The 12,587-nt window shown below is 41.7% G+C and overlaps 2 protein-coding genes across 2 annotated transcripts in view; one reads left to right on the top strand and one right to left on the bottom strand.

The window, feature by feature from the left end:
* Positions 1-627, bottom strand: part of LOC309396068 (uncharacterized protein) — a 193,186-nt gene extending 192,559 nt beyond the window's left edge. The window contains exon 1 of the mRNA XM_081960830.1: positions 567-627. The gene's annotated coding sequence lies outside the window, so the exon portion shown is untranslated. The remainder of the gene's footprint in view (positions 1-566) is intronic.
* The window catches only part of ADRA1A (adrenoceptor alpha 1A), a 40,157-nt gene extending 31,032 nt beyond the window's left edge, over positions 1-9,125 (top strand). The window contains exon 2 of the mRNA XM_081960797.1: positions 3,827-9,125. Within this exon, the coding sequence (XP_081816923.1) occupies positions 3,827-4,344 (518 nt within the window). The 3' untranslated portion in view covers positions 4,345-9,125. The remainder of the gene's footprint in view (positions 1-3,826) is intronic.
* Positions 9,126-12,587: the final 3,462 nt, after the last annotated feature.

The raw sequence follows: 12,587 nt of genomic DNA, 5'->3' as shown, positions 1-12,587 counted from the left end.
CCACCTTGAATGTCTTTATTCCCACTCATTCCTCTTGACCGCTACTAGGTCAGACTTTTATAGAGAATTTAAGATTGCACAAAACCTTTTAAGATCATTTCAACTGCCTGAATCTCCTGAGGCACTTGACAAGAATATACTTTGGGATTAGTCCTCATGCATAAACCATGCTTTGTGACCAATTGCTGGATTAATGCAATATACTTAACTTGGTTACTGAATTAACACATTTTTCTGCCTTTACAAACATTACATCATGAATTAGCTAATTGGGCTCACACACCATACTAAGCTACAAAATAAAATAAAAAGTTGACAAGGTTAAAGCGTAGCCTACATGCAGACTTCGACCCGTTTAAGCACATCATTAAACCATGAATGGTCATGGTGAACCATCCCTGTTGTGATTCTGATATTTTACAACAGTATTTTTCTGTTCTAGTCTTGTTTTAATAGAGTTGTTAAAGAGATTGCCTGCAGGCTTCTGCATAAAGCTGGGTAAGAAACCTGGGACAGATACATAACAAAATAAATAAGTTGTGGGATTTGAAAAAACAAACAAACACTGTGATGCAAAATGTAACATCCAGTTGATGACTCCAAGACAATCGGGGATCAGTTCTCCAAACTATCTTCATTGATTTCCCATCTGTTTCTATTAACAATGATAATTTTACTCTTTAAATCCCTAATTCAGCCACCTGAGCTTTTCCAGACGTGGCTCAATAGCAACTCCCTAAATTCCACTGTCACTTACCAAGTTCTTGAAATATTACCTCTTGGCCTGTTTAATACAGGAAAGCAATCCAGCATTTTAAGACTTAGATGAAATTAATTCACCATTTTTCTGTTTATTTTGGCAAGCTACCAGCAACCAATTTCCATGAGTTTCATAGAAAGAAACTGATTAAGAAGTCCGGTTTGTACAGCGTAGAATGGAAAGAGGAAAATGGGTTTGAGTAACTGCAGATGTTCCTTAGAGTCTTTTAAAAAGGGGGATTGCAATTAGGAATGATTTTTAATTTCCATTAGCAGCTCTCTAAAGTATCCTATATGCTGATTTAAACTTGAAGCAAAGAGGCTTTGGGAATGTCATCGTACAATGCTGAATTTTACCATTAATGTTGAAACTGAATAGTCAATTAACCTGCATGGGGGGGGGGGCTTTTAAAAGCTGCTTTACAGAAGGCCTCTTAACTTTGTATTTAATTTAATTATTCCAAGCGTTAACTACCTTTCTTGAAGGAACCATTTTAAGCAGATATCTCAGTTTCTGAATCCTGAAGATGCTTTCCACCTTTAACAACTTCAGGCCATCTGATCTATCGAAAACCTGGTCATTTTGTTTTCCCCCCTCTCCCTTTTTATTTGCTTTAAACTAATAAAAAGTCTAATAATTCAGCTACTGATTTCAATATCAGTCCTGTGTATTTGAGATACGAAGAGCCATTAAAGCTGAGTGTTGAGCAAAGTCATTACCATGCTAGATCTATCTGGCCTCTTCTGCTGTGCTCTGCAAGTATATTGCTCTGCTTGTAATATAATAATGTTTGATCAATGTTATGACCTAGGACACATCTAGTCTGATTGATCCAAAAGGCCATGTTAACATTTTTTCTTCCAGTCTATGAGGCGTTTCTGAAATATTGGCTAAGCTTCCTCTGAATAGCTTCAGTAACAAAATGCTGGTTGTTACCAAACCTTTACTGCAGGACAAGTTAAGATGTGGGGATTAGTGGCCATGCCTCTCCTCACACAAGTGTCTCAACATCAAGCAATCTTAGCCAGGTTGATTAATAGTGCCACACTGCTTCAGGTTCTCTCTTCCACCAGCAGCCCAATGGGTCACCCACAAAACCTGATCTTCCATCAGTGTCATCCCCATTTCACAGATCAGATGTTGCAGATGATTCATGCAATTGGGCAGGATCTCAGAAGCACAGGCTGCCTGTGACGGCTAGGAAGAAGATAAGCAGGTCTTGTTGCATGTACTGGATCTAAAATTACCTCCAGCCAATTCAGCTTCTTTTGAACTCATATTCATGTTTCCCTTCCAGGTCTCTTGGCTGTTCTGCTGATAGAGGGTTGATTCTTTCCACAGGGAGGGCAGCCCACTGGGTGGACTTTAAAGGGAAGTAATCCTCTGAAATAAAGATGGTCTCTACCACATAATATCATGTTGGTTTGCTGTTCTGACCCCCCCCCCTCTCTCCACGCCTGTGAACAAGCCAGAACACAGGCTTGGCTTCTTGCCACTGTTTAATTGCAAGATAACAAATCCTTTGGCTGAGGGCCCAGATAACTCACATACAAGAAAAACAAACCAGATATTCCCAACGAATCAAATACGGCTCTAAAACATAGACTTTCTTCACTGCTAATTTCGAACGGTTGTTTCCTGCAAATGTCCCCTCCCAACACCTCACCTATAAGCTCTCTTGGGAGGGGCCACTCCAAAACCACCTGTGCTGAATTATCTTCTATGAGCCTGCCTACGTTAATTGCTGCTTTCGTTTCTCAGCCCTTCTCACTCTAGCATCAGGGACAAACTGCCTTTGATCCTCCCCACTGCTCCATGCCTCAGGCACCTCCTGGTGGTCAACCAGCCCCTCTGGTTCCTGCTCTGAATCTGAACCCTGCACAGGGTCCTCCACATCGTCCAGGGAACCGGATCCTGCTGGGCCACAACAGTTTGCTATAAATGATTCCCATATATCCAACTGCTTTTTAGCAAGTAGCTCTTTTTAGCATTGTTGCCTAAGACTTCTATAGGTTGCTTTGACTATAAAAGCCGAGGTGGCACAGTGGTTAGAGTGCAGTACTGCAGGCTACTTCAGCTGACTCCTAGCTGCAGTTCAAATCTCACCGGCTCAAGGTGAGCCTTCCATCCTTCCAAGGTGGATAAAACGAGTACTCAGATTATGGGGGGGGGGGAGATGTTGATTCTCTAAACCACTTAGAGAGGGCTGTAAAAGCACTATGAAGCGGTGTATAAGTCTAAGTGCTATTGTTATTGCTATCGGAAGTAGAATGATGCTTGCTTTGTAATATCAGTACTTGTACAATGAGCATGATTCAGGCATGAGAGGCTCTACAGCCAAAGTTTGCAATGAGGATGGTTTCTACTTCATTTGGATTAACCTTAATTATGTGCAACAAAGGCACATAATAATTAGGTGCACTTAGTTCCCTGATCCTAGGTAATCTCATTAAATAAGGTTAATGTGTGTTTTGCTTCTGTGCAAGGGCCACCATATGAAAAAAATTGATCCTGCCTCTAAACAAATAAAAAGAATAAAACAGAATAAAATTCAGACCGAATTAAGTCTTTCAGAATTCTATGGATTTCAGTATTTCAACCTCTCCTGGCAAAATAAAAAGGGACTTAAAACATTTAGCTGGACTTTTTTTTTTTTTACATGATGTTCTGAAATAGTTTTTTCAATTCCAATAGAAGAGAATATCTATAGCTCCATGGAATCCTTAGTGGTTTCTGAGCCTGGTTATTTTCTGGCAGATGTTTCATTACCCAACTAAATAACCATCACTGTACACTCCACAACTAGATAAGACACAATGCACACAGATGATGTTACATTGTCAGGTAATTTAATGTTGGCAACCAAACAACCAAACAGAGAGAGCACCAAGGACTCCAGATATGCTTTCTTGCCCAGAGATGACATGTTACGATGATTCATAATTTAAAACTTTTTTTTTTTGGGGGGGGGAATATTCACTTTCTTTGATTTCTTACCCCTTGATCCTCTGAAGTTGCTTTTTTATAAATCCATTAAAATTCTTGTTTCCTTTGTTTGCATTTCAGGTTCTTTCTTTCCTGACAGCAAGCCCTCCGACACCATTTTTAAAATCACCTTTTGGCTTGGGTATCTAAACAGCTGCATCAACCCCATCATTTACCCTTGTTCGAGTCAAGAGTTTAAAAAAGCATTCCAAAATGTCCTAAGAGCCCAGTGTCTCCGCAGGAGGTATTCCTCCAACAAATACTCCCTGAGCTTCACCCACAATCACCCAAGCAGCCATGTTTCTGAAGCTCACAAAGATATTGTCCGGATACCTGTTGGCTCTGGAGAACACTTCTATAAGATTTCCAAATCGGACGGCGTGTGTGAATGGAAGCTTTTTTCAGCCATGCAAAGCATGTCAACCAAGAGCAATTCTCTGAAAGAGAGCTCCAGCTGCTCTACGGCCAAAGTGAAGAGCAAAGGTCTCCTGAGAGAGTGCTGCTGTGCAAACACCTCAGGAGAAAACCCAAAGGACCAGCAAATACCCACCATTAAGTTACATACTGTCTCCATCCGTGAAGATGGAGAAGATGTTTAAAGACCTTCCATTATTTCGATGGGAGTTCTGAAGTTTTACGGTGTGTTTTCATGGTTTTCTGCGATGGCGAGTCGATCGCAAAAAGGTCTGCATTTTCAATGGGTCACAACAGGAAGGCAAATGAAGCCCAGATCAGGTCAAACTCTGTAGAGATGGAAACCATGGGAAGACTTCCATCCATGCTGTTCCATTGGATTCTATGAGGAGTAGAACGGGGCGGGGGGGGGGGCTGTGGGGCTGGACGCCTTCAAATTATTCAGATTTGATTTCTTGTTCTTTTAAAGGTTTTTATTGTATCCTGCTATTTCAATTCAGGTTATCTAGCCTTTCTTTTTGTAGTGATCAGTGGCGTAAAAACATTCTTGTAATATATCCTACAACAGAGAACCATTAATATATGTTCCAGCTTTCATTGCAAGGGCTTTTCTTGAGTTGTCAGCTCTTTTTTTAAATTGGGGGATTACTCTGCATTGTGAAGATAAATTTGACAAGGCTGCAGTGCAAGCTAATAGAGAAATTTGAGAGAGGGGGATATGACAGGAAGGTTCTTAACTTAACCCTCACCTTTTTATTAATGGAATGATTGTGGTTCTGTGACATTGTGAGTATCATAAAGGCTCAATTGATGCAATGGGAGCTTATATCTAAGCTGTGACTCCAGTTTTTACTTTTTAAAGTTTGAATATAGCTGTCTTTCCCCAACAGGCTTAGCTATGCTGCTGAGTTGTATTGAGTTAATGCCAATTTAATTTATGCCTTCCCAACAAGAATGCTGAGAACTATAATGCATTTTGAGTGTTCAAAATTGTCTTTTTTTACCTTAGACCTTAGGGTAACTTTGGGAAAAGAGGATTAGTATTAAATTTGTTAATATTTGTAGTACAGCTAGGGCACAGAGCTTTCTTTCAATTGACTTTAGGTACCATAAATTAAATTGCTGTGCTCAAGATTACCAAACCATAAATCAATCCTCTACAAAATTGGATGAAATCATTCACCTGTCAGTTATTTATTTTCGATGAGATATTTCCCTCATTTCCCTATTTAAAAAAAAGGAATGCAGTACTTTCTCATTAATCCAGAATATTTGAATTTGGTTTATAGTTCGAAACCAACCAGGAAATCATGGCAGTGCAAAATTTTGAATGTTTTCAAATTTATGAATGGACCCCAATACAATAAAAAAAACCCTCATTGTCTTCTATTAGTTTCAGCATTGGAAAATCATCCTCATTCATAAAGAGTTGTATAGAATATTCCTCAACACTCAGATTAATGAGAAATCCTCAACTCTTGGCAGGCTTGTGTATTTATATTTCACGCATTGCCTCCGGGAAAATCAAGTGATGACTGAACAGGTAACGGGGACCATTAGAAATTAAAACAGAGTGGATTGGATCTAGGCAAATGTAGTAACAAACTACATTCAGATACTACATTAAACCTTGCAGTCTCAACTTAAGGTGTTGCTTAAACCCAGCCATAGTTTAGGGCAATGTATAAGCCAAGGGGCAATTTATTTTAACCATTACTAACTTGCAATGGTAGGTTCCGGATCCTGTTGCAACTGGTATGTTGCAACAGGGCCTGGCGTCCACCACATAAATGCATGCAATGCACATGCGTCCTTACCTCTTGCGACACCTCCGCGAGCCTCTGCAACACTCCGGCTGCTTGGTGGAGCATTGCACAGGCACTGTTCGCGCCGTGAGTAGAAGCGCCGAAGAGCTCAAATACAGGTAAGGAGGACGGGCAGGCAGGTGGGCCCTCTGGAGCACCATACCGGAACGGTACCTGGTGCTCCCAGCAGGCCCCGGTACACCCGTATCATGGTTTACCGCCTGCAACCCACCACTGCTAACTTGGGAGCCACAGGTTTTGATGGGAAGAAATCAAAAATAACACGGCAATACCAGCAGTCTAAAACAATAATATATAGATCAGAATAACAGAGTTGAAAAGGACCTTGGAGGTCTTCTAGTCAAACCCCCTACTCAAACAGGAGACCCAGTGCCATTCCAGATATGTGGCTGTCCAGTCGCTTAAAAGATGGAGCATCCACAACTTCTAAAGGCAAGCATTTCCGCTAATTACCAATAATTGTTCCCTTTGTTAGGATACTTATCCTTAGTTCTAGATTGGTTCTCTCCTTGATTAGGATATTTCTGGATTCTTCGAACTTTAGGACCGTATAACAAGTGACACAGGGTTGGGAAATGCAATCTAAATTAATCTGAATCCAGCCAAACTATTTTTAATAAAATCACTCACCCTGCCAGGACTATTCAAGAAAAAATAAAACATAGAAGCATTGTCCCATGTGTGTTATCTGTGTACATGCAAGACTGAGGCTATTGTGCCCTATTATTTGGGATTGCAAAATCTTCTTTTTCCCCTGGTGACATCAATTTATTATCAATTAATGTTAATCCAAGATCCAAGGAAATCAAAGAATGTTCTCATTTCTCAGCAAGTTTCTATTGCTATAGGGTCAAAGGATTACATGGAATGAATTACCCAAAATAATCCCAAGTGTAATAGGAATTAGCCTGCTGTCCAGCCTCATGCTCCAGTTCTGCTCTAGGTTATAAACCAACTCTCAAGAGGAGATGAAATGGTGTAATTTTTAAAAAGGAGGCATCTTGTATCAAATAGAAAGGAAGTTCATGTTCTTAATTGTTTCTCAGGAAGTAGCTATTGTAAAGATTTCCCAGGACCAAACTGGAATTGACTGAGTGGCAATGTGCACATGGGAAGTTTGCCCATGGAATGTTACATTCCTCTTTTAAATGTGTTTTTTTTTTCATTTAATTTTCCTGCACGGTTCTTCTGTTTATTCTGATGTCCTGCAAACCAAGCACAAAATCCTTAGGAAGGGGATCAAAAACTGCTTAAAACCTAGATTTTCCATTTTATTTTATTTTCCCACTCAGGTCATTACAGAATCACCTGGTGCTACTATTTTCATGCTGGGAAGATTTAGTATTAGAATCTTCTTAAACAACTTTCTTGCTTGCCCGCAGTGCTAATTTGCTAGCAGGTAGGGTGAGAATGCTTCTAGACTTTATAAGATGGAAGAGCAAAATGTTGACTGTAGGTAGGACTGCAGTCTATGCACCTGACCTCTGTTTGCAGACATTTAAAGGAGTCACTGCAGATTTTACTCCGCTAATCACTGCCGACTAGAGGGGCTTGTACTCCTTTTCATTTTAAGGACATTGAGCCAGCACTGTCGAATTTCTGTGATCATGTGGCCAGCATGATGTCATGGAGCATTGTTACCTTCCCACCAAAGTGGTACCTGTTTATGTACTTGCATGCTTTGGAACGGCTAGGTTGGCAGGAGCTGAGGTGGAGGATAGGAACTCACCTCGTCATGTAGCACTCGGGTCTCAAACCTAGGCTGCCAGCTGTCCAGCCGACAAGCCCAGCAGATAACAGATAAATTTAACAGATAAATTAAAATGCTGATTTCTGTCCAGAATCTAAATTGGGAACCAGAGACTACCATTCTTGTTTTTAAAATGTCCTGTGACTGTGTATGTAACAGTGCATTGGAAATAGAAATGGATCTCTACTCAAAATGCTGCAATACAGGCTAAACAATTGTATTGTCTTTTTCCAGGCTGGCATTTTCATGATGAAAACTACTATATTGTGGGCACAGTAAAAAAAAAAAAAAACTTGTGAGAAATTTCAGTGTGTGGCTAAGAACTATTTATTTTTGAGGGAACATGATATAATGATAAAGTACTTTTTTTGTGTGGATAAATTCCTTGCTTTAAGCCTCATATGCAAGATTGGAGAGAAAACTTGGACTGGTGGAGCTAATGCTATGTTAGATGGGCCAGTGAGTTGATGCAGTACATACTTATTTCATGCGCCATCATTTGAAGATGGAATATCCATTACTATACTTAATAGATACCTTGTAATAATTCTTGCCATCAGTCATTCTGATAGGATTCAATGGGATCCGAAGATCAAATATCCAGAGGACAATGAGAAGATATATTTTGTTACCACATCGATGTGGGGAAAAGTCTAGATAATGATGGTCTAATGTGTTTTTTTCAATATCTCTGTATAGCTGTCTAGTGGTCGTCCAGAGTTTTGCAATTTAGGTATTGTAGCCCTAGCGTATGTGATTCCCTTGGTTCATATCAGATTATATCAGGGGTGAAAACCCCGTATCTCCAAATGTTACTAGATGACCATTCTTTGTGACCACTGATGAAGACTACTGTTAGCTGCAGTGTAGCTCCACTATATCTGGAAGTACATTACCGAATCAAAGGAAATAAAAAAAAAAAATCTCAAAACTTTGAAAAGAAGAAAATAGTTCACTTAGGAAGACAGCATAACTGTGGTGAACAGAGAGGCAGCTACTAGCTTAGTGCATGCTTGAAACTTTGCATGAAAAGGGGGTTAAAATTCCACCTTTGGTATCTCCAGATTGGTCTGGAGACTTTTCTATCAGAAATGCCGAATAGCTACTGCCTGCCAGCATAGTCCAGTGGCCGACCCAACATGGATCCATTTCCTATGCCTTTCCCATGTTCTTTATTTTTATACCATGGAATCTCTTGCAGCCCGGCGGCTTTATTTAGCATCTCTACAATATTTTTAGTGTTCAGGAACACTATCCTGCTGATCTTGTTTGACCTTACCCAAACTGCTTTTCATTAGGGACTGAAAGGCAGAGAGGTCCAAGGTCAGCTCCTCATATGGAATATCCATTTCCAACAGTCTAAGGTTCATACGATTAAACATTGAAATTAAATTAAACAAACCTGCAAGAATAACACCATTGGGATGAGGTTGGGGGTGGAAGATCAAAATTGCCAACTTGCCACCAGAACTCGCTTCTTCTAAAGATGGATTTGATTTCTAAAAATCAAAAACAAAGCACGAATCAGTTTCTTTTCAAGGTACGTCCAGGACAAGGCGGTGCTGGGAATTTTAACAATGCATTCTGAGATCAAAGCAGTCACTTGTGTCTGCAATACAGGAAGTCCTCGACTTACAACCATTTGTTTACAATAATACAATAATACAATAGGAGAGTTGGAAGGGACCTTGGAGGTCTTCTAGTCCAACCCCCTGCCTAGGCAGGAAACCCTATACCGTTTCAGACAAATAGCTATCCAACATCTTCTTAAAGACTTCCAGTGTTGGGGCATTCACAACTTCTGGAGGTAAGCTGTTCCACTGATTAATTGTTCTAACTGTCAGGAAGTTTATCCTCAGTTCTAAGTTGCTTCTCTCCTTGATTAGTTTCCACCCATTGCTTCTTGTTCTGTCCTCAGGTACCTTGGAGAATAGCTTGACTCCCTCTTCTTTGTGGCAACCCCTGAGATATTGGAACATGGCTATCATGTCTCCCCTAGTCCTTCTTTTCATTAAACTAGACATATCCAGTTCCTGCAACTGTTCTTCATATGTTTTAGCCTCCAGTCCCCTAATCATCTTTGTTGCTCTTCTCTGCACTCTTTCTAGAGTCTCCACATCTTTTCTACATCGTGGCGACCAAAACTGAATGCAGTTTAATGATTGTTCAAGGTTACAACAGCACTGAAAAAACTGGTCCTCACATTTAAGAACTGCTACAGCATCCCCATAGTCACATGATCAGAATTCTGGTGCTTGGTAATTGGCAATTGATGTTTATGATGCTTGCAACATCTTGGGGTCACGGGGTCACTCTTCACATGGTCACGAGTCAATGGGGGATGCCTGGTTTGCTTAATGACTATCCGGTTCACTTAACAACTGCAGTGATTAACTTAACAATCACAGCAAAAAAGGCCATAAAATAGGGTGCAGCTCCCTTAATAACTGTCTTGTTTAACAATAAAAATTCTGACTATTTATTCAGGAATCAGATTCACATAGCTGCCCATCTCACCAAAAACAACTCCCTTTTCCGCTGACCATGTGACTATTGAGAAGAAAACTGGACACCAAGCCAACGTGGGGCACATTGAATCTCAGCATATTGACCTGTTTGAACAAGCCATAAAAGTAATAGGTCTTCATGCAATCCACATGAACAATATATCTGCAAAATTGCATTATCCACACAGTTTGGTGAGGAAAATCTAAAAAAGTTGCCAAGATTGCGGCTCAGGAAAACAAGCTCCTAATGTCGTTTGCAAAAGCTGTTTCTAGGTGATTAAAACGTAAGTTCCTCAATAAATTATATAATACCGTGTTTCCCCGAAAATAAGACAGGGTCTTATTTTCTTGTTACACACAAAATATGGCTTGGGCCTTATTATGTGGGGGAGGGTTTATTGTTTTGGGGTTACCGGGCGGCTGCTCTCTTGCAAGTGGGCTCCCAAAGAGCCGGGCACAGCCTCATGGGCAAATGGCTGTGTTGCACTGTCGCGGCAGCCAAGAAGTGACCACGCTCAGGAGCAGCCACCCGGCAAACCCCCTTTGCAGCCGGGCACAGCGCCACTCACTGACCTAGTGGTATCGCTAAGCCGTGTGAGTGCCTGTTTGCCACTGCCCGGCTCCCGTGGCTTGGTGCCTTTGAAATGGCAGTGAATGGCGCTCTGCATGGCTGGAGAGCAGGGTTGTGCAAGCGGCTGTTCCGCTTTCGCTCGCGTGCCTCCCAGCCTCACGATGCCCTGGCCCAGCTCTCTCCACAGAGCCAGAGGACCTCCGCTGCTGCCGCCGCCACCGCATGGCTTTTTCCGCGGCTTCCAAACTGAGTCTTCCGGCAGTGGCCGCTCTGGGCATACGCTCTATGGTTGTATGCTCTGCTGACAGCTGGCCCACAACCATAGAGCATACGCCCAGAGTGGCCACTGCCGAAAGACTCAGTTTGGAAGCCGCAGAAAAAGCCATGCGGTGGTAGCGGCGGCAGCGGCAGCGGAAGTCCCCTGGCTCTGTGGCAAGAGCAAGTGGCCAGCACCCCCCCCCCTCTTCAGCTGGGCACAGAGCCACTCAACAACCTAGCAGTATCCTGAAGGCGCTAAGCAACACGGTCATCTTTGCCTCCCCACCCCCGGTTCCCGCGGATCCCACCTTCGGGATATCGCTAGGTTGGTGAGCGACGCTCTGCCTGGCTGGAGGTGGGGGGTTGTCCAGGGGGCTTATTTGTGGGGGACGGCTTATATTTTTGCCCACCAGAAAAATGTGGCATGGCCTTATTATCAGGACATGTCGTAATTTCGGAGAAACACGGTATCATTGTAGCAAAACAGGCAAAAAAAATCTCAAACTGAAGCACAGAGACTCTGGATTAAAAATAAATAAATCTAAGTAGCAGAGAGTAGTTCTGGATGAAAAGATAATATATAACTGGGAGGTTCCGTATGTGGCAGTTTCCTATGTCTTTCTGGGAGAGACAGCCCCAGGAGTAGAGATTGCAGCTCTCTTGTCACAGCCAAGACATTGCAGATAAATCCAAGAGCCCATAGCAATCAGCCTTTTTCAGGAGACAAGCGCTAGGTAAAAACCCTACATTGGATACCTACATCTTCACTTAAGGGCGCCCTAACCCTGAGACTCTCCAGCTGCAGCTCAGCTGTAATGTGAGATGAGAAAAATTATAAAATAGATCAGACATCATCATATTACAATACAGAAACCCTCAAATTCAACTCCTGGTGACTACAAGGATGTGTTTCTTGGCAGGACTATGGAAAAGTTTTGCTGTTGCCTTCTACCAGTGTATTTTCCCCCTCTCAATCTAGCCTACAGTGCCCAGATTCCTTAATAGTCTCTTATCCAGAGTTTACCAGATCTGCTCCTCATGCCACCACTCATAGGACTTCACTCTATTAACTAAATTTAATTAATCTGACTCAACTGTAATTAGATTTTCATTTACAATTAGGTTTTAATTCAAAAGCCATGGTGGCACAGTGGTTAGAATGCAGTACTACAGGCTACTTCTGCTGACTGCCAGCTGACTGCAGTATGGCAGTTCGATTCTCACTGGCTCAAGGTTGACTTAGCCTTCCATCCTTCCAAGGTGGGTAAAATGAGGATCCAGATTATTGGGGGCAATAGGCTGACTCTGTAAACCGCTTAGAGAGGGCTATAAAGCACCGTGAAGCTGTCTATAAGTCTAAGTGCTATTGCAATTGTTATTGCTACATTAAATGAAATCAAATTACTTTTTTTAGTCTAACGGTAAAGGTTTTTCCTGTCCAGTCATGTCCAACTCTTAGAGGCAATGTCATCTCCATTTTCTAGCTGAGGGAGCCAGTTGTCTGAAGATGCTTCCT

Source organism: Natrix helvetica, assembly GCF_964273705.1.
Source record: "Natrix helvetica genome assembly, chromosome: 8".
NCBI classification, from domain to species: domain Eukaryota; kingdom Metazoa; phylum Chordata; class Lepidosauria; order Squamata; family Natricidae; genus Natrix; species Natrix helvetica.
This window is presented reverse-complemented; position numbering and strand designations above follow the sequence as displayed.